Below are 23,453 nucleotides of genomic sequence, written 5' to 3'. Positions count from 1 at the left end.
CACAGAGAGTGGAACTTAAAGGAAATATTTATTCAAGGAAATTTTTCTTAGAGGAAACTTTACCCATATGCTCCTTAACCCAAATGAGTTGGAATTACAGGAGGCAGAATTTAAATTATCCATGTACCTTCTACTATAAAAGGGAGGTCTAAATCCTTAACTGCAATGTACATGATTTTAATCTTTATAGAAACCATGGATGAATTTTGCTAGATAAATCATACTTCATATCTATTCAGAAAATGTACTATGCATCTGCAGAAATAGGTGCTGTAATAAACCAGCAGCAGGAAATCAAAAATGCATGTCAGGTTATGTCACACTACCAGTTTTTTTAAATAAGTTATTTCAAAATAATAACTCCCAAAATAACTATTTCAAAATAAGCTTATTCCTCTTCACAAGCAGGAATTATTTCAAAATAATCAGCCCCTTATTTCAAAATAGGGTGTCTAGACTACATCCCTCTGTGAGCAGAGGGATGTAAATGAAGCACTTCGAAAGTGCAAATGAAGCCGGGATTTAAATATCTCGTGCTTCATTTGCATAATGATGTAATGGCGCTCTTTCGAAAAAGCGCCATTTCGAAATTGAAACCACAGCCTAGACGTTTACAGGATTTAGACTGCAGTTTCAATTTTGAAATAGTGCTTTTTCGAAAGAGCACCCTTACGTGATTATGCAAATGAAGTGTGGGATATTTAAATCCCTGCTTCATTTGCACTTTCGAAGTCCTTCATTTACATCCCTCTCCTGACAGAGGGATGTAGTCTAGATGTAGCCAAAATGTGGATGCTCTGCTTGTTATTTCAAAATAAGGGAAGTTACTTTGAAATCACTCCCCAGTAAAGACGTGTCCTCAAAATGAAAATTGCCACAGCAATCCTTCCCCTTGATGGAACCTTCTATTTTTTTCAGCAGTTGCATCTTATCAAGGGGGAACTGTTTCCATTTCTCTGACTTGGGCTATGCACCTGGTGATAATGACCCTAGATGTACAAGTCACCATACTACTAACTCCAAGTAGCATGATTTTTTTTTAAACCCTCCAGAGACTGAAGTGCTTTAGGGCTTCAGTTTTCAAAAGGATACTGACAAGTAACAAAGAATGTCGATCAAATTGCCAATAACTGTGAATATCTCCAAATATATCTGAACTCAAATCCTAATGTGGCCATATCAGAAGATATTTGCACTCTGTATTTCAACTCCCTAAGGCTAGAGAAGTCTTTCCAATTACGTCACTGGGGTTTGATTTAGACCCTGACTCTGTTTGTGCGATGTGCTTATTTCCAATTCACAGAGAACCCTCCTCCTTTAAATCCCTTCTCAAACCTTCTTTAAGAGATTTATAGACTTCAGTCTATTTGTGAATATTTAAATTGTAAACCGCAAAATGCATGCATTAGTCATCCCAATTGTCTTTGCTCTTCTCTAACTCCTGTGACAGTCATCTTCTCCTGATTTGTTCTTCGTTACCACATGTCCTAGTCCTACAAACTACTCTATGCAAGTACTTCTGTACCTGCCTGACACAGACTGTAAACACAGTCTGTAAATGTTTTGGGGCAGAGACTCAAGATATGTCTACAGTACAATCTGAAGGTATAACTGTAGCACATGCAGACTTATTAGCTTAGGTAACAATAGCAGAAAAAACACTGAAAGCATCAACTGTGGCATGGGCTAATTTCACCCATGTGTGCCAATCTCACTTCCTGATAGCAGTTTAGACACACACTCTGTCTTTACTTGCTCCATAATATATAGCAATATATTGCAACAAAGACAATCTCTTCAAGCCTCAAAGAAAAGTAAATGTATGTGTCTTTTGTTGGGCTAAATAATATGCTTTCTGAAAGTGTTTTCTGTATCCATGAGAAGAGTTCCTTCAGTAGCTATGTGATGTGATATATTCCAGTTGGAATCAGGTTACCTAAGTGCAAGTAAAAGGGGGTAAGAAAAATCAAAAGTAATATGCTCTGTCAGTTGCATTAAATGATTTATATGAACTCATAAAATGTTCCAAGTCAGTCAGACAAAACCAGTCATGTGTACTTGTAAATAAAAAGAAGTTATGACTACAGGGAGTAATATGGAAAATTTAGATGCAACATTGTTCTGCATTGTACATATGCCTGTGTAGACAATGCCTTAGGGGAGGATGTCAGGGAATACTTGTCCAGTGTCTCTGTACTGAATATTAAAATATAAAAAGAAAATAGTATTGGGAATTGTGTCCTACTAGCTGTATATAAAATCCATCTGAAAGATTATATTTTCTATGGATTTGTGAAAGAAATAATAAATACACACACATACACACATAGCCACTTCCTAGGGTAGAGTGGCAACTACTGTCCACAGTGAGTCAGAAGAAATTTACACTACACTTACCTTAAATAGCCTTAAAATGTTTAAGGTTTCACACAGATCAGACAGAATCTCAGGTGGAGATTTTCAAATCATCAAGGGATTTTGGACACCCAGTTCCCATGAGAATCCCATAGGCAGCTTTGAAAATTTTCACCTCAGTTTTCATGGTTTGAACTAAACATGAACTTTGTAGAACTTGCTCTTTATGAGGGAGGGATCAAGTAGCCTGAATAGGATTAGAACCTGTGATGTCAAGGTATTGCCAACCAAGTGCAAAGAGATGTGATTGTCAATGTTAAGCTGTATTAATTAGCTGGTACAGAGTGGGATTTGGTGCAGTGTGACAGAGAATAGACTTGAAGCATACCCTGCCCTCTAAGGCTAGACTAGATGCTTTTGTTCTAAGAAAGAGAAGGGCATTGCTGGAACTAGAGTTAATATAAGACTGGAAGTTTTTGTGCAGAGATTAAATCTACTATATATTTTAGAGAGCTTGTTTGTCTGACCAACAACTCCTCCTAAACCAGGGCTGGGCAAGATGTGGCCTGGGGGCTGGATCCAGGCTTTCTGACACTTTGATCCGGCCCACAGACTGCATCAGGCTGCTTTCTATTTACATCCTGCTGCCATGCCACCACATTTCCAGGTGGTGACTCAGGTAGCAGGATCTTATTTAAATGGTTCATGGCTCCCAATCACAGTGCTATCATGGCAGGGGTCAGAGCCATGAGCTCTTTAAATACCTGCAGCAACCCGAGGCAGCTGCTAGCCAATGCAGTAGTAGTAGAAGACTAGGAGCTGGGAGCCCTTTGCTGTATTTTTAATTCAAAGCCTCTGGCTCCAGAAAACTCTGGTGGGGGCGGGAAGCTAGTCCTCATCCCCAGCCCTTCCACCCTAGGCCATGCCCTTTCTGGGGGTAGAACTGGCTCCTAACTACATATCAAAATTCATTAAGTACCTCCCCATGAAAATTTTTTACCACCCCTGTCCTAAACGATAGGAGCTAGGACTACCAAATTCCATATACAGCTTCCTCTTTTCATAACTTAAAGCAATGGTAGAATTTAGTTGTGTCAAGAAAATGAGAAGTGCCTGCAATGGGACTGCTTCTCATAAAACCAAACAGAAATTAGACAAATGCCAAATCAAGTACGGTCCTCAAAATTCACATAATGGAACGATTGAAAGAGACTCAACCAAGATGAGCCAGAAAAATAGGATGAACCTGAAATAGGGGTGCTTTTCAATAAACTTTACAGAAAGGAGATGAAATGGAGAAAAGTGAAGTAGTGTTTTGTTTTGACACAACTAAATTAATGCTTAAAGTTTGAAAACTAGAAGAAAATGTCATTGGAAAAAAATGGGCTGTAGCCCTTTTTTGTTAAAACTTAGTGAACTAGCCAATTAGCCCATCATAAGACGGGATTTTCAGGTCTCTCCTCCACGTCAGTCTTCTCTCCTGAGCCTCCGGTCTCTCTCTCTCCTCCTCCTACTGCCTCCTACTCTCTCTCTCTCTCTCTCTCAGCTCTCCTCTGCCTCTCTCTCTTTCTCTTCTTCTGCCCCTCCTGCCTCTTACTTGGTGGACCATGCTGCATGGAGAGCGCGGAGCCCAAATGGTCGCTTGCACCACTTGCTCCCACGCGGCAGCCTGGCTGAGCATGCCGAAACAGCATGCTCCTTATTTCAAAAAATATTTCAAATAACGGGCGGCTGGTTAAGATGTGGAGTAACTATTTCCACTGAAGGTATTCCGAAATAGCCACTCAGTGTGGACATACCCTTAGCTACTTGAAGGACAGATTGCACTTCCCTGAGTAACATTACTTTCCTGAGGTCCCTCCAGGCAGTGCGATTCTGCAGGTCCCCAACCCAAACCACATGTTGGCCCATAGCTTGAATAAGTCTGAAATATGGTGATGGCCAAGATTTGGGCAGGTGATTTTTTTTTTTTAATTTAGAGGTGAGCAAAGGGGCAAAATTTTATAATAGATAACATTTAACCAAATTTTAAAACGTATTTATAGTATTAGTCCTTGTACAGTATCCAAACCAATTAACAGTTCTGCAGAGAAGGACCATGAGCTGGAGTTCCCAGAGTTAAATGGGAAGTAATTGATGGCAAAATGTTGAGTGGAGTTTGGTTTTACAATTTGCTCCAGTCTCCACCTCTTTATTCAGGATAACTTAAATTTTCTGATCTTCAGAACATGTTGCAAATTCCAGCAGAGATTCACAGGCACACTCCAGCTGCTTTGTGCTATGCTGATTTTGCAAAGCAGCCATAAGCTCAAGTTTACTTGTCCATTTAAACTGGGTTTCTGGTTGTTGTGTGTCTTCAAAGCAATCAGAGAATAACCAGTAAAACAAGCCCTTTAATAATTTTATAAGGGCTTTGGGGCAGAAATGCACCAGGGTTGGTATTATTCTGATTTCTAGTAATTTAAATATGATATATTGAAAGAGTATTTTTGTTGGTCTAAGTTGTGCCATGTAGTTGAAGATTTATTACTTATTGCTTGTGTATGTGTTATGTTTCATGGTTAGTTAAAAGCATCAAGAGTTTTGGACAGTCACATTTTACTTATGTTTAAATCATACATAATTCTCCTTAAACCACAGGAAGTATAACATTTAGAATCTCTTATTTATAACACATATTCAGTTTTCAAAAGATTGCCCTCTTTGCCAGCTAGTAGTATTGGGAGAGTTTCTATATCAGTGATTACATCTTGAGCTTTGAAACTGATTTCTCTGCTCCTGAAATGTGAAAATTCAGGACGTCCCTTATGCCCTCCTAACATAAAGCCACAGAGACATCAAGAGCAAAGATATGGGAGCAAGAACATTGTAAGGTGTGAGGCTCTTCACATCTGGATCGGCAAGCAGAAATAAACAAATAGGTCTTCATTCTATGGAATGAATTCAGTGAGTTCCTGTAATGCATGATAAAGTTGACTTTTTGTTATCAGATACAGATCCCATGTAAAGTGTTCCGTCAGTGCTAGGTGTGAATTACTGTAACATACACTCCTGGGAATGATCCTTGAAGAACCCATGGTTTATATGGAATCTGGTCACCCAGTTAAGGCTTGATCCAATATTCATCAATAGGAGTCTTTTCACTGATTTCAAAGGGCTTTGGATCAGGCCCTTACTTAAGGGTATTCTTCATATGGGAGTATCATCTGTGTCTTATTTATTGCACTGACTGCCCATTTGTTTCTGAAAGCAGAACCCTATAAAGCCCTGTTCAAAGTCCAGTTTTATAAAGTCCTGTGGTTTTTTTTTGGGGGGGGGGGGGGAGGGAGAGGAGCTACTTTACGGCCATTTAAGTCAATGGGAGTTTTGCCATTGGTTTCAGTGAATAAGATGCATCCTTATTTGTCCAAACACATACTGGAATATGCTTTCTAACCATCCCTCAGAGCAGTGTTTCTTAAACTTTTTAAGACAGAGGAACACCAAACAATAATTTTTTTTATGAGGAATACCAAGTATTTTTTGTTGGGGGGGGAACGGTTGGGGGAAAAAGGATCAGGGGGAAAGTTATTGAGGGGGAAAAAAAAGGTCGCCTGCCCCCTTAAGGGTGGCCATTTTTAACTCTGTTATTCTCAGCGGCACACCTCCAACTGCCTTGCAGTACACCGGTGTGCCACGAAACACAGTTGAAGAGACACTGCCTCAGAGGCACATTTTCAAAGGGGGAGCCTAAAGTCTGGAATTTGCTTCCCCTTTGGTTCCAAAAAGTTTAAATGTATTGTTTTTTAGGATATGCTGCATTGCCATTTCCTCAGGCTTTTCCATAGTAAGCATCCTACGGGGGGAGAAGGAACTATTTCTGAGTTGACTTTTATCAATTCTTTTTTTTTTAATGTATGATTGTTAACTTATCTAAACACATGCATATTTTATATATCAATCAATAAATAAATTAAAATATAGGCCAGAGCTGATCCCTTATGCATGCCAGAATCATGAGTGTGGATATTCTTTATAGTGATAACCCAGTTAGGGTAACCATGGATGGCATTCTTAATCATATAAACATGTAATTCTGTTTCAAACTCCTATTAAAATAATTGCCTTAGCTGTAAGCTTCACAGGTTAATTATATATTGTATTTTTTAAAAGAATCTCTTTTTATTAATCATTTTAAATGTGTTGCTTTTGAATTTGGTCTCTTTGCCTAATTAGTTTCTGTTATTCCCACTCTTTAATTAACCAGAAAGCACATTGTTAAGCAATGTAAGACTTCCTGCTTCTTAAGATCTGGCAGCAATTCCAGCCTCTGTCAACGCAGAAGAAAAAGAACAGAATTGGGACTCAAACTTGGGGTTTCCCATACAGTAGAACATAGCACAACCATTTTCCACTTGACTGGAGAATCATTTCAATTGAAAATCAATTTTGCACAATACAGATGTAACAGCTATATCTGCCAATGCCAAATCTATATTGTGAACTCTATTTATTACACTTGGTAAGGGAATTGTAATGAAATTGAAAAACTGCAGTTAAAAACGGAAGATAGTGTCCACTCAGTCACAGTGATGAGGTTATTTAAAAGCAAGAAATCTGAATTTAAGATCTCAATGCTCTAGAAATTACCAACAGCAAACAAAATGGATGGATAATTAAATACCTTACCAATCACTGAAGCAGTAAACAGTAACACTGGATATCCACCAGTGCCTTTATCCCAGTTCTCATGAGTGGATCTTGGGCATTTTATGATGCTCATTTAAGGGAGCCTAGAATGACTGGATTATTTCTTCATGATGTTTTATCTTTTCACAGGTTTCACTTTGGCTTTGTACTTGAAAAATCCTGTAATTATTCTGAGATTGACAACTTTCTAGGACTGTTAACCATCTTAATAGCACTCCTGCCCTTTTGAATCATTATGCTCTGTAGCAATGCAAGAACTCTATCCTGACGATAACATTTTGTATTTTATCTACACAGCTCACAGTAGTTTCTTGAATCAAGTGAGAAAAAGAGCACTGCTGTTATCTATACAAGGCAGAACTGGCTGGGGGAACTTATGGTATTGCTCTGATTGTTATATTTTTGCACATGCCTAAAGCCTAATACAGTGAGCAGTTGAGTTTCCTCAACCGTCATTCAGTTTGCCAATGAAGTCAATTGGAATTGAGAGAGCTCAGCATCTCACAACAGGTAGTCAGCACCTCATACATCTGGGCACGTAATTACTCAGATATCACATACAAATATATTTCTAGTAGATGCCTATTTGTGTAGAATTGACTAGATTGTGGGTCAGAAATACATTCTGGGTTACACAGCCTGTAATTTCAGTTGGGTTGCATGGGGTTCTCATTGTATTGGTCCCATGATGTAAAATTCTCCAGGAGGTGGATGTTTCTGACAGTAACTCTGTGTTGGTTTCTGCAACGGAACAACAGAAATAGTTTGGGCTACACCACAAGCCGGCCACCAAATTCTGCTCTGCACAGATAAGAGTGGCACTTTTTTTGTAACATGGCTGATGCTGTCACTGTGACTCTCAATTTTGAGCTGAGAAAATACATAACTATAGTATTAACATAATAAAGAGCATGATTGTGTTATTACAGGCATTGATAATTCCAAACAACAGAATGAATGTTAATGTGTTACATTCTGTTGTTAAATACTATTATCAATGTGGACTGTGGTCGCACCTCTATGTTCAAACCATGTATCGGAGCTCCACAGTGCTAGACACTGTACACACATGAACTAAAGAGACTGTTATGGTGTAACCACCACCATGCAGATTTGAACTTAGGACTTCAAGAGCTTAGTGTAGGAGCCTCTACACTTTGAGCTAAAAGCCCACTTCTTCTCAGTCCCTGCTGTAATGGATCTCTTGTTCTTAACTGTTGCTGTGTTCTAAGTGCCATTGCATGGGATAGTGAACCACACTAGGGCTGCATCTAGACTGGTATGATTTTGCGGAAATACTTTTAACGGAAAAGTTTTTCAGTTAAAAGTATTTCCGCAAAAGAGCGTCTAGATTGGCACGGATGCTTTTGCACAAAAAGTGCTTTTGCGCAAAAGCATCTGTGCCCAGTATAGATGCACTTTTGCGCAAGAAAGCTCCGATGGCCATTTTAGCCATTGGGCTTTCTTGTGCAAAAAATTAAGGTGTCTGTCTACACTGGCCCTCTTGCGCAAGTATTCTTGTGCAAGAGGGCTTATCCCTGAGTGGGAACGTCAAAGTATTTGCGCAAGAAGCACTGAATTCTTACATTAGAACGTCAGTGCTCTTGCGCAAATTCAAGCGGCCAGTGTAGACAGCTAGCAAGTTTTTGTGCAAAAGCAAGTGCTTATGCACAAAATCTTGCCAGTCTAGATGCACACTTTAGGTGTGTGGTTTACAATGGCACTAAGGAACTCGCAGTGTAAGCACAGGATAACAGATAACTAGCTGGACAAACGAGTGGGAGGACAACGTAACAATCCAGGGACTAATGAGTAGCAGACAGAGCACACTACCTGCTAGCCAAGAAGAACTTTTCTAGGAGGAGGGGGGGCAGAAATGGTCTCAAAATACAGGACAATTCTTTACCTCCATTTTTCTACTTGAAGAAGTTGAGAGACTAGGATTTCTTTCCGGGGGTATGTCTACACTACCCCGCTAGTTTGAACTAGCGGGGTAATGTATGCATACCGCACTTGCTAATGAAGCCCGGGATTTGAATTTCCCGGGCTTCATTAGCATAAAGCCAGCACCGCCATTTTTAAAAGCCGGCTAGTGCGAACCCCGTGCCGCGCGGCTACATGCGGCACGGGCTAGATAGTTCGAACTAGCTAGCCATTCCGAACTATCTGTACACCTCGTGGAACATACCCAGGGGAATTAGGTGCACAAATCACATTGAAACTCAATAGGATCTGGGAATTTCAACCACCTTGGGGTTGAAATCCCTCCAGCATCTACACAGCACCCTTACCTCGAAAAAAGCTGCACAATTTGCACTATGCAAATTATGTAGCTTATTTTGAGTATATTTTGAAATAGCTTATTTAGTAATTTGGCACTGTCTATACCGAAATGTCCCTTCCTAGGTTTATAGGGACATCGGAATGGCGCATCCATTATTATGAAAGATATTTTGAAAGACATGAAATAGCTATTTTGGGATATCAGAAGTATCCCAAAATAGCACCGCAGAGTAGACATACCCTTAAACTCCTTCAGAAAACCCACAGTAGGGTACATTTACATGTATGAAATTGTGTCAAAAAAGACTTGATATCAACAATGATAGCAGTGATCCTGCTTCTGAAGCCCGGGATCTCTTGTCATCACGTTCAAAATTACCACCATCTCCCGTTGCCCATCTCCAGCTGCTCTCTTAAATGCTTTTATCAGCTACAATCCACATTGCCTCCCCCTTTCTTCTGGGACTGCTATAGGGAGTTCAGGCTTCAGCTGGGCCTTTTTTCAGTTGGAAATTTAAAGTGCTCTGGCTTATAGCTTCTGACTAAGCTACAAACACCCAGCTACAAACGATCCATGGGGTCAGATAAGTCCTTTGTAGGAGGCCTGAGGGTCTTTTTCTTTAAATGTCTGAAGTTTTTGCTACAGTTCAAGTTCAAGTCAACCTTGGCAGAGATAATCGTAATAATCAAAGAAGGGTGATCTATATCAATGATACAAGCACTGTGCTCCACTGGTTTGCAAACAGTAAGTCAGCCTGGATTCGTGCATCCCCCCGACGCCTTTGGCCAGAGATTCTCAAACTGGGGGTAGGACACTCCCCCCAAAGGATTGCAAGGTGTTGCTACATGGGAAGTTGTGAGCTGTCATTCCCCACCTCAAATCCCACTTTCCCTCCAGCATTTAAAATGGTGTTAAATGAAAAACTTACTTATATATTTATAAAGGGTGTTGTATTCAGAGATTTGCTATGTGAAAGGGACCACTAGGGTCTAGAACTAAAATTGGAGAACCACTGCCTTAGACCTATGGGGCTCTTTTGGAGCACTATAAGCAATTTAAAGCTGCTATATCCCAGCAGAACCCCTGAGAAGAAAGGACAGAAATGCAAACATTAGGTGTCTTTCCTTGAAATATATGTTGAATTACAGTCATGTAAATAAAGTACCGAGCCAAGTTGTAAACTCCATTCCTCTTGGGCCTCTTCTCCTCCCTCAAGCCCATTAAGTCCACAGTTCATAGGAGAAGCAATATTCAGTCCTGCACCAGGGACAGGTTTTATGAAGGGGGTTGTGTGGTGCAAAAACAACCAAATTGGATCTGTCAGCCAGGAAGAGAGGATGTGGCCCTATCTGGCCAAAGATCACCCCAACCCCAGCACTAGTGGGGGACAGCAAACACAACAATCACTTTAAAGTCCTGTTCTCTCTCCCCAACCTCTCAATCGGGTCTCTGTAGGGTAAAAACTGCAGCCACTTCATAGGGTAGTTGTGACAATTTGGGGAATCTGTATACAATTTATGGATTCCAGTTTGATTTTATAAATTGCCTGCACCCTCACGTTTTATGACTATCTTCTATCTTGTGCTAAGGAGAAAGGGGAGTGGAGGTAACACATCTATTCATGAATAGTCTAATTGCTATAGTCTATCAGGAGCTAAACAGATCTTACCTGGAAAGCAACTCCTGCCTAGATTAAGCCAGTTTTCTCCAATTTCTTTGTAGAGGACTGGAATTGGGAGAGTGGAAAATCCCCAGACAAAAGAATTAAGAGATCAGTTTTTAATACTGGGTCTTTATCACAGAGCCTGAGAGTGTGTCTACATTTGGGCTCATGGCTGAAAAATTGCTATGAAGTTGCTGGGGCTCAGGTTCCAGACCAAGCTCTCAGACTTGGTGAGAGTCCCAAAGTTCAAGCTCCAGACCAGTAGCGGGTCAGTACAGGTCCTGGTGGCCTAAGCTAACTGGGATCTCATGCCCTATTGCCACGAACAGATATGGGAAAGAGACAGTGCTGCAGCCTGCTTAGGCCATGGGAAAGTTGAGTACAGTGGGACCCAAACCCAGCAGTTTGGTGAGTGTCCAGCTTGGGGGACAATAGCGACCATCCTGAGGCTTCTCTCCCAAAAAAAGACATGCTCCAAGACCAAACATACAATCAGCATTATTTCCCTGTGGTAACCCCTGAAGACCTCGCGCAAAGGGTGAGACAGTAAGGGGATCAGCAGTGTTGCACGTGAATTGGAGACACTGGGGAGTGGTTTCTAAATACTTGAATTAGTTTTAGAGTGTCTTTTAATTTAACATCTTTGTATCAGTTATAGGTTATGCTCAGTAACTGCATACCGCGCTTCTTCATGCTTTGTCAATTAATGTGCACTTTTGCTATTTATTATCATTAATGTGCATGACATTTTCTGTTTCTTTTTTCTAATCAATCTTCAGGTATCTCAATGCCAGTCCCTGTGTTTGGACTACAAGATGATTCCAAAGTGTTCAAGAAATGTAGCTGCCTGCTGGCTGATGAGAGCTTTGTCTTAATAGGCTCGTTTGTGGCGTTCTTCATTCCTTTAACCATCATGGTGGTCACCTATTTTTTAACTATAAAATCACTCCAGAAAGAAGCTACCTTATGCATTAATGACCTAGGCACAAAGACCAAGTTTGCTTCATTTAGTTTTTTCCCTCAAAGTTCTCTGTCATCAGAGAAACTCTTTCAACGCTCTTTGAACAGAGACCTGAGGAACTCAGGAAGGAGGACTATGCAGTCTATCAGTAATGAACAAAAAGCTTCCAAGGTACTTGGTATCGTCTTCTTTCTCTTTGTTGTGATGTGGTGCCCCTTTTTCATCACCAATGTGATGGCAGTCATTTGCAAGAAGTCTTGCAATGAAAAAGTCATCGGAGTACTGCTTAATGTATTTGTCTGGATTGGCTACCTTTCATCAGCTGTCAACCCATTGGTATACACACTGTTCAATAAAACCTACCGTTCTGCTTTCTCACGGTATATTCAGTGTCGATACAAGGAGGAGAAGAAGCCTTTACAGCTGATATTAGTGAACACTATACCTGCTTTAGCATATAACTCCAGCCAGCTCCAGCTAGCACAAATGAAGAGTTTAAAAAAAGAGGCTAAAATGATGGCCAAGGATTATTCTATGGTTGCAATTGGAATACATCCTTTAGATAGTACCTCAAAGGGCAGTATTAGCCCAGTCAGTGAAAAGGTTAGCTGTGTGTGACTCTGCCAGCCTGTCAACAGCTGCCATGGCAACCAATGGTATGTACTCAGAGAACTTCACCTAACTGTGAGAAGCTTTGATAGCTTAGGAACATTAGCTCTAAGAGAACTTCAATAACATCACATACTCATGTTATCCAGTTGATGACAAACAGGGTTAAAATGCTATCAAATGTGCATTTTTTTCATACGGTACTTCAGCTGTTTTAAGCACAGGCTTTAATAAACTTATTTTTTTAGTATTCTAAATAATATATTTCTTAAAGAAAAAATGCAATGTATTGTATTATTATACCATGGGCTGTGAAAAAAATTAATGTGTTTCTTTTTGTTCTGCAAATGAAAACAAAGCTACTGTTTGGTTTACTTGCTGGTTAGGTTTGAATTAGTTTGTCTTGCTACAATGTAATTTTATTATCCTTAACTGAATGAGCACTTTACAGAATTTTACAGGAAAAGAAAATGTCAGTTAATTTATGAATATATATTTTAAATTAATTAAATATGAAAGAAAATGCTATAAAAATATGTATAGATCAACTATGTGAAAAATGTGTTTTATGGGTATTTTTCCTTCCCAATTACAATTCTGAAATATTGCTGGGCTTTCTGCCATTTGTTCTGTACTCCAAGTTAATTCTCTTCAAAAGCAATTAAATTTGAATGTTCCTTTGTCACAACAAACTTTATTCAGCTCTACTTTCTCTTCATTTTACCCCCTCTTCCAAATGTTTCACATGCACTGGTTTAGACTTTGAAATATACTGTTACAAAAAGACTTTATTGAGCTTGGTTCTCTACTCCATTACACTGTTTTTACGACAGTGTCAGTGAGGTAACAGCCTGGAAAATCATGCCCAACGTTGCTAACTAATGTCAGGCTTAATCCTGTTGACATTTCTCTTTACAGCTCCCATAGGTTTCAAATGTAATTAACTTCAGTGGTAGTTTGGCAGGAGTAAGGAGTGGACTTTAATAGAATATTTCCCCCATTTCTGCCTGATCAGAAAGGACATTACTATGGGGTTTTTCTCATTTTGTTTTAATGTTTTCATACAGAGAATAATTAGAAGACTAAAAATAAAATATTTTTATTACTAGAATATGGTTCCTAACAATTTGCTGCTGTTAGAAGATTGCTCAGGAATTCTGGGCTCCTTTCACTGTCAGATCTACACTATGTGAGAAAATCAACCTAAGCTACACAACTCCAGATATGAAAATAGCATAGCTAGAGTCCACATACCTTAAGTCAAATTTCTGCAACATCCCCACTGCAAGAAGTCAAAGGGACACCTTGAACCCCGTGGAGTACCGGGGTTGACGGAGGCACCATCAGCCCACCTAAAAATAATGGGATTCTGAAAATAGTGTAGGATTTCACCTGCCCAGATTGAATGACAGAGTAGTTAGATCATTTTAAAAGCATCAAATATTCTACTTTGATAAAAAGGCCTAATCATGCAGACATTTACAACCAGGTACAGTATGCATTTCCACTGAAAACAGTTAGATTCTGTATGGGCAGAATGTCTGTGTGGGAGTAAAATTACAGCTGTTGCTCCTAGCTGCAGGATTGCATCCAAACATTAGACACATGGACTTTACAAACAGATATAAGGAGAGCAAGGTACAGTCCAGTTTTAGAGCCTATCAACTGAAAATAAAGGATCACTATTAGGTCAAAAATTATGAGCCAAACCCTAATGTCTTCATTAAGTTACTGAGTTTCATCAGCACAAGAAGTGAGTAAATACTGAGTGAGGACTTTAGGATCTGGCCCCAATCCAAATTCCCATAAGTGATGAAAAATGAAACAATGCTAAAAATATAATTTAGTGCCTGTCATGGCCTTGTACTATGTGCATGGTGGGGGAGTCAAGAACATGTCACATTTCAACCTACACTGACTTCAGTGCAATCATTATTCACTGCTAGTGCATACCTGAGAGATCTGAGCGCTATGGTGTTACCTGAATCACAATACTTTCTGAAGATCCTGATTGGGTGAATGCTTCTTCATACAATCACTACCACCAGGGTGTGCTTAACAGCTATAACAGAGCATTTAATTGCCACAATTTATACCTTTTATTTTCTGAACTTTTCACATTGGCCAACAAAAGTAGACTCACCCTTTCTAGAAAATTTCATTTTCTGTATGTAACTAACTCTAGTACAATGTCTTGTACATTGCTCAGTTTGCAAACTGATAGGAAATGTTATAAAGTTCTTTCAGTTGTTTTACTTTTCATTAGAGGAAGCCTATTAAATATATGATACTTCAAAACTTATTAAAATAAAATATCTAACATTAATATTACTCTGAGTAATATTTCTGTTGGAAAGCAATGTACAAGGCATGGTTATATGATTCTTGATGTTTATTGTTGTTAGCTCTGAGGTAGTTGTTTATGCTGAGAGATCAACAACTTTAGTCCAAAAAGTGTCTCATACAAAGATGATGGAATACCCAACAGACAAAGATGAATGCCGCTGGCTCATCATAAATATCTCTGACTATTTGATTGCTATGGTATCTGATCCTGCAGCCTTACTCTGGCAATAATCCCATAGACTTCAATGAGTTTTGTCTGAGTAAGGACAACAGACCTCTAGTTTGCAGTAATGGAGTTAATAAATCGATATCAACAAAAGATAAATTATATTGTTGGTGCACATCAGGATTTAGCAATTTCAAGTCCAGAATTTATAGCACCTTGAGGATATCTAGCCACTGTTTGAACTGAAATGCAGTACTGCTTATTAGTGCTTGTGGGGAAAAGCTATTTCACTTCATTACAAAAATTGAGATTTTGAAATTCGTTTTGGTTATGCATCAGAGCAACATGAGATTTCGTGACATTTTTCATGAAAAAATAAGAGACACGTGTCACCCCTATCTGCAGCATATCTTAGCTTCTAGGGCTCTCATCTGGGATATGGGAAACCCGATTTCAAGTCTCTGTGATCTTAATCAGCAAACTGTTAGCTATTCTGGCTTCAAGGTCTCTTTCTCTCTCTCTCTCTCTTTCTGTCTCTCTTCCATCCTGGATCTAAAACACTGGTGGACAATAACCCGCCTGCAGGCTGGACATGGTTCACCAGAGTTACCCCTTGGCAGGCTGCCGCTGCTGTATTAACCTGCACCTCTGCAGGTCTTGGCTCTTGCAGTTGCCGTTGGCCATGGATCGCCATTCTGGGCCAATGGGAGCTACAGGAAGTGGTGTTCCACCCTATGCTGCTTCCTGCAGCTCCCATGGGCTGAGGATACCAATCTGTGGCCATACCTGTGGAGGTGCAGGTAAATAAAGCAGCAACCGCCCCAAATTGCTGCTGTGTTATTGTCCACCCTGATATAAGAAGCATTTTCAATCTAATAGCATTTTGATGGAGAAAAAAACTCTTTCATTAAAATGTTTCAACCAACTGCTGCTGTTCAGTAACAATTCTACCAAATCTGAAAAATGCACAGTGACTTTAAGCTTCTGTAGAGAATATTTCCTCAGTGTGTGACTACTGTGCTAGAGCAAAAAATTCTCCATTTTTACACTGTTCATCCAATCATGTACTGTATATATTTAATTGGTGCCTAATAGTAAGATGCATTCTATTTTGAATATATATATGTTTATGTAAATACACATGAGAAGAATATTTGTTGTATTTTGTAAACTTTAAATGTAAAATTGTTCTCTAAAGTTTTATTGTTTTCTTAAATCCCACTTCTGGCCAAGCATACTGAAATACTCAAATGTCAATTCCTTCATAAACTGGATGTTTGTTTTAACCTAGTAAGGGCTGGGGATTGTTTGTTTTTGGTAATTTTTAAGAGAACCATGTTTGCTGAAAGAGGAAAAATATATTAAAATGTCTTGTGAGAGTCAGACAGCAAAACAGTACCACAAGGAACTTTATGACCTTTAATAAACTCATGACCATTATGATCACTCTACCTTTCTTCTGAATGTATTTCTCTTCAACACAAATGTATGTTGTTTGAAGGGGTGATATATATCTGACTGTAAATATCTTAGCTCCGACAACAAGCTCCTTACAGTATTAATCAGCCTACCAAATTCATTTGACTCGGGGGAGTATTATAAAGGTTAAGATTACTAAGTGCCATAATAAACTACAATATAAGAGCAGTTCGCATATACATAAATTTTACCTGACCTGCATGACCACAGTGCCATCTCGTGGTAGTTTTTAAGTGACGATTACCATCATAAATGAAAATGTGCTGTTATTTAATGCTTTGTTTTCCTGCTGTTTGCATAAAATAAACACCTTCCTAAACTATCAAATTCTTCATTATTCTATACAGTACATATGATTTTAACAACTGTAGTGTGTGTTAAAATAGGATGCATGTTAATAAAATGCCCTTCAGTGGGCTATGCAATGTGTAGTTAAAAAATATATATCCTCATGTTGTTCTCAAATTATCAAACTAAGGAAAAGAGGTTTCTTTCCCCTTAATAAAGTGAGGCAACACTGGGTTAACTGTACCTGTAAATCATCCTTTACAACCCTATTTGTTCATACGAAGATAGAGATTCTGGTTGATCTTATCAAATTTCTATATCATTGAATGCCTGAGGAGAGTCCACAATTTGTGGGAGAAGTCACTTGGAGGACGGGAGATCCTGGACGCATTGGAGGACTCTGACCAAAGCACAAAGAATGCTCAAGAATAGTGAGGAAACAGATGCAAGACAACATATGCAGGTTTTTTATTGTTTTGTGTAAATATGAATATTTCTTGTGTTACCTAGGCTAAAGTAAAGAAGATTGGTTTTGGAACCTTTCCAAAATTCCAGTGGCTGTTTGATTCCGCTATGTCTCTGAAGAGGTATCTGGCAAACCCAGAGTGCCTGCAAGGTTGGAGCTTTGAGAAATGGCATGATTCTACTTCTGGAGAGTCGGAGGTCTCGGCATTGGTTCTGGGGGCCTAAGGCAGCTGGGCCAAATGGATCCATTTTGGTGAAGGGTGCCATGCTCTCTGAAGTGGCTCAACACTGGGAGAAAACAGGGCAGACATCCAACTGGTGATGTACTCCATAATTAGATTTCACCAAGCCAGTAACAAATGTGAACTCCTGGATCAGAATTCCAGTCTACCACGGCGTCACAGACAATCCCTTGAGGGTTTCCAGTCTATTTGGGCTCCCAAACAAACTGGCCTTTGTGGTAAACAGGCACTTACACCAAAAATCATACCACATTCAGGTTGCTCCTTGTCCCTAAAAACCAGTCACTCACTCCAGCTCAATTAGTACAGCAAAAAAATGCTGGCAGCCAATTCTATAGTAAACTACCTAAAGGTTTGTCATCTAAGAAAAAGGGCTGAGAGTTATTGAGATGTTAAAGCAGGTAAAAAAATGGGTGCCAGAACTAGGAAAACTCGGGTACTGCCTCACCTCTGACTTGAAGTGGATTCTGTTGCCAGGGCCAGCCCACAACATTTTGGCATCTGAGGCAGGGAGCTCAAATGACGCCCCTATGCCCCTTTGCTTGGGCCAAAACTTTGAAAGGTCTCAATTCTGCCTTCTTCCTGTTCTACTCCTCTCATGGTACTGCTCTGCTACCTACCCCATGCTCTTTATCTACAGCAGAAAGAATACATATGCACCAGCAGCAGACACAATTTTCTACACTCTGGGTCCTAGTAGAGTCCCATACACCGCCCCACAGTCTGGCACCTGAGGCTGCCACCTCAGTTCACCTCATGATAAGGCCAGCTCTGTCTGTTGTATACAGTGCTTATGCTTTGGTTCACTGTCTCTCAGTACCCTCACTACACAAATTAATCCAGCACCCCTACACGCAAGCGAGTCACAGTCCAAAGAGTAGCAGAGATGTAGTGATCTGCCAGTTCCCAAAAGTCTCTCAGGCTATCTATAATAACTTTAGGGATCTCTAACTTTTTCTTCAGTCATTCCACCTTGTTAGAAGCCAAACAGTCCAGACATGAAGAATCTTTCCTGAATTCACACTTATAGCTTCTCCTCATATTAAACAAGCTGACAGTCACTTCCACATGGGCTTTTCTTTGGATGACGTTGACTGAAGAATGCATTAGGGCCTTGGGTCTCTAAGGACCACACACGATGATCACTTGCTCCAAAGTTAGCACTTTTCTATTGAAGTTCTTCATTTGAATTATACAAGGGTTCTTTCTCATTCCATTGGTTATTTAGTTATAGGGATATATAAAATGTAAATATTTGCTATTACAACATAATGGGATACTGTGGTGGGATGTATAAACCTCACAACAAGGGGGTAAGGATTATTTTGGGTTCAGCCAGCTCTGCCCCACCACACCTGCAGTAAATGACCTCTTTGCTGGAGGAATTAAAAGGCAGGGAATTAGTTCATTTGGGTGGCAGAGCTGGAGGTGAGCAGGCCTGTAGCTGAGCAGAGGTCTAAGACTCTGACACTGCTGACCAAAGGTGCCATCCCTGAGGGAAGGCTGGACCCATCCAAGAGATGATCTGAGAAGGAAATATCTTGTGGAATTTGAATGTTGGAAACCCCCTTTATTTATTGTGGTTTGGGTTTCCACACCGCAGGAAAGCCTTGACCTAAGCTGACCTGGGAGAGGGGGATGGATGAGAGGATGAAGACCAGGGAGGATAGCCTTAAGGAGTCTTGTTTGGTGATGTGGGATGGCCTGGTTTGTCATGTCAAAGCCTCTTGAGCAATCAGGAGTTGCAGTCCTCCCCAAGAGAGGACCCTTTGGCTATGTCTACATTCGCAGCTTCTTGCGCAAGTACAGCCCTTCTTGCACAAGAATCCGCAGAGTGTCCACACTGCCTGCCTGCTCTTGCACAAGTAAATTTATAGTACGGCGTGGTAAGAGAGAGCTTCTTGCGCTAGCGCTATGCTCTTTTTTATTAGGTGTAAGCCCTCTTGCTCAGGAGCTCTTGCTCAAGAGGGCCGTGTGGAAACTCGGCAGGGATTTCTTGTGCAAGAAACCCCTATGGCTAAAATGGCCATCAGAATTTTCTTGTGCAAGAGAGCGTCCACACTGTCCTGGGCACTCTTGCACAAAAGCACAGCTTGCACATGGTAGCGTGGACGTTTTCTTGCGCAAGAGTTCTTGCACAAGAACCCTTGCACAAGATGTTCTTGCACAAGAAGCCACCAGTGTAGACATAGCCTTATAGATATATGCATTGTGCTCACTTATTTGTAACATCCATTCAGTGTTTTCCCTTAGGATTGAAATTGGGGGAGGGAGGAGTTTGAATGTAGGGAGGAGGTAAGTGGGTGGCAAAACCAATGAAAGGAGAGGCTCAAGGTGAAGGTGGGTTGCATGATAAATGCAAAGTCATGCACATTGAGTTTGTGTTTTCCAACTATAGATACAAAATGCTGGGGTCTAAATTAGCAGTAGCCACTCAAGAAAAAGAAGTTGGAATCATTAAGTGGATATTTTCAGAAAACCATCCACAATGAGCAGTAGCAGTCAAAAAAGCTAATGGGGTGTTAAGAACCATTAGGAAAGGAATAGCAAAGACAGGAAAATATCATGAAGCTGTTATACAAAGTCATGGTATGCTCACATCCTGAATATTGTGTGCAGTCTGGTCACCCCTATACCCCAAATATATTGGAATTGGAAAAGGTATAGAGAAAGGCTACTGAAATAATTAGAGGTAGGAAACAGGAGGAGATTAAAATTACTAGCACTTTTCAGCTTGGAAAAAAAGACAACTAAGTGGGCATATGATAGAGGTCTACAATTTTTTGATTAGTATGAAGAAAGTGAATAAGGAAATGTTATTTAATCCTTAACATGCCACAAGCTCTAGGGGTCACCCCATGACATTAATAAGCAGCAGGTTTTAAAAAAACAATAAAAGGAAATATTTCTTCTTACAATGCAGAGTCAACCTCTGGAACTCTTTGCCTGAGGAGGCTATGAATGTCAAGACTATAACAGAGTTTTAAAAAGATTTAGATAAATTCATTTTTGTTGGTCTTTTCTGCACTACCTTCAATTTGTCCACATTGGTCTTAAAGTATGATAGCCAGAATGGCTCACAATACTCCAGCTGAGGCCTCACCAGTGCCAAGTACAGCAGGAAAATTACTCTTAAACATTATAGTCCTGTTATCAGGGTTTTTTTGCTACCATCGTTTTATTGACCCCTTTTCAATTTGTGATCTGTTATAACTCCCAGATCCTTTTCAGTAGGCTCATCACCTATCCATTTATGCTTCTATGACTTATTCTCCATTTTGTAGCTGTGTATTTCATTTCTCCTTACTTAGTAATTTGCATGTGTCTTGGATTGGATTTAATCTTGTTGGCTCAAAAACAATTTCCTATTTTGTCCAGGTCATTTTGAATTCTAAACCTGTTGTCAAATATACTTGCACAAAACGGACCAGCTTGATGTCATCTGCAAATTTTATATGCATACTCTCCAAGTCATTAATTTTGACTCCTACTGGACATAGGACTTACTCCTTTAGGAACCTACTAGGTATGTCCTCCTAATTCAACAGTGAGCTATTGATAACTAGCCTTTGAGTATGATATTGCAGCCAGTTGTACCTCGACCTTTTAGTAAGTTAATCTCGGCCACAATAACCCAGGATTGTTATGACTGTCATATGGGACTGTGTTATAAACCTTATTAAAAATCAAGATACATCACATTTATTTCTTCCCCCATCCAGTAGGCTTGAAAAAGAAGGAAATCAAGCTTGTCTGGAATGACTCATTCTGATTGAATCCAGGTGGTTATTGCTTAAAACTTTATTACCCTCTAGGTGATCACAGACTGAGTGTTTAACAGGAACAGGTATCTGATTCAACTAGTGCCAGCCACCAATGGCCCCAAAAGCCCAGTTATAGCAGCCAGGGATCATCTGAGTGCAGGCATGCTCTGCCCATCCTGCCATTCCCTGACCAAGTTCATTGTGCTGGCCATCATTTCTACTATGGAGCGATGCTTCTGTGACTGGCTAAGCCGGTTTTAGGGAAGCTTTACACAAGGAGAGTGATACAAAGCTGCCCTAACAGAGGAAGAGCTTCACCCACTATGCTTAAATATTGTTAAACGAGGTTTCAGAAATACACTCTGAAGAAAAAATAACTAGTGCAATCAAGGTATAGAGCTGGACACTTGAATGTTACATAACTTTGGAGTGAAATACCTAAGTTCAGGCACTTAGACCTTTTTATTTACAGTCATTTGCAATTATACTTGTCGAACAAGCCTTCTATTAAAATGGTGATGTGCTGTTTTAATTGCTGAGGAAGAACATTATCACTATAGTTCAATATATCATTTCAAATCTGACTTCATATTGCTTGCTTGTAAACTAATAAAGATTAGGGCCTTAATCTGCTCTTCTCCTAATTAATTTCTTTTCGGTTTGCAATACTGCAGCCATAATACTAGTAATTGGTATAACCTCCCATGATAAGGGGCAGGCAGCCACCCATTCATTCATTCCTACAAAAGATTGTTTTTATTCACACTCTGCTAGTTACAATGTTACCCGCAAGGATAATGGATAACTCTAATACTTCCCTCCCACAACTTTTTCCCTAGCAATCACACTTAAGAAGGAGTAGTGGTTTATTGTGCATCCCTGCACTTCAGATGTCAATGGGAGTTCTGTCATTGATTTCAAGGACACAGTATCACACTTTTTACGCCTGGACTTGCCCCAGACCCATTAAAATTCCAATGGTGTTGATGCCTACCTTAATCTTTTTAAAGTGGATATTTTTAGTTCAATGCAATTCTGTGTGAAGATTGTTTCATATAACACTTTTACAATTCAGGTTCTCACTGCTTTGAGGACACTAAAAAAAAAAAAAAAAAAAAAAAAAAAAGAGCATTTCCCATAAGAATAGAGGTTTGCCCATTTCCAGAATTTTCTCTACTTATTATTATTTTACATGCTGTTGGTTCCATCCTTCCATCCCAGGCATAGTAGCATTTCTGTTGTGTTGTATGTATATAGTACCTAGCCCTGCAGTGTTTATTCATGTGAGTACAGGCAGTCCCCAGGTTACGTGGATCCAACTTACGTCGGATTCCTACTTAAGAACGGGGTGAGGGAACCCCAAAGTAGCTGCGCCCCCTCCCCAGCAGACCGCCGAGACGCGCCGAGGTGCAGCGCTACAGGACCAACCCAGCAGCACCCCAGCTGCTTTGCCCCAGGCGTCCCCAAGTCAGCCATTGCTGAAACTGACCAGCGGCTGACTACAGGAAGCCCAAGGCAGAGTTGCTCTGCCCCAGGCTTCCTGGAATCAGCCGCTGATCAGTTTCAGCAGCAGCTGACTTGGGGACGCCTGGGTTTCTTAAGTTGAATCTGTATGTAAGTCAGAACTGGCATCCAGATTCAGCCGCGGTTGAAACTGATCAGTTTCAGCAGCGGCTGACGCCAGTTCCGACTTACATACAGATTCAACTTAAGAACAAACCTACAGTCCCTATCTTGTACGTAACCCGGGGAGCTGCGGGCGTGCTCCCAGGCTTTGCTCCCCGTCTCCCTGGTCTGCAGGTCGGGAGACGGGGAGCAAAGCCGCGGAGCATGCCCGCAGGGGGACAGCTCAAGCGCGCCGGGCTGTCCCGCTGCGGGCATGCTCCCGGGCTTTGCTCCCCGTCTCCCTGCAGACCAGGGAGACGGGGAGCAGTTTTTCTCGCCCCGGAGGACGGGGGCGGCGCATCTGGGCGTCCCGCCGCTCCCGTCCTCCGGGGTGAGAAAAGCCCCGTTTGTAACTGCGGATCCAACATAAGTCGGATCCGCGTAACTCGGGGACTGCCTGTATTGCAACTGCTGCTAATTTGAGAAGTTGCCTTGATTTTGCTGTGGCCTAGAGAGACAATGAATTTGAAGATTTCA

General features: G+C 40.5%; 1 protein-coding gene across 1 annotated transcript in view; it reads left to right on the top strand.

The window, feature by feature from the left end:
• Positions 1-22,018, top strand: part of HTR2A (5-hydroxytryptamine receptor 2A) — a 56,214-nt gene extending 34,196 nt beyond the window's left edge. The window contains exon 3 of the mRNA XM_006122966.5: positions 11,771-22,018. Within this exon, the coding sequence (XP_006123028.3) occupies positions 11,771-12,570 (800 nt within the window). The 3' untranslated portion in view covers positions 12,571-22,018. The remainder of the gene's footprint in view (positions 1-11,770) is intronic.
• Positions 22,019-23,453: the final 1,435 nt, after the last annotated feature.

Source organism: Pelodiscus sinensis, chromosome 1 (genome assembly GCF_052426305.1).
Source record: "Pelodiscus sinensis isolate ZL-2025 chromosome 1, ASM5242630v1, whole genome shotgun sequence".
In the NCBI taxonomy this organism is placed as follows: domain Eukaryota; kingdom Metazoa; phylum Chordata; order Testudines; family Trionychidae; genus Pelodiscus; species Pelodiscus sinensis.
Note: the sequence above shows the minus strand (reverse complement) of the source record. Positions and strands in the feature narration are given on the sequence as shown.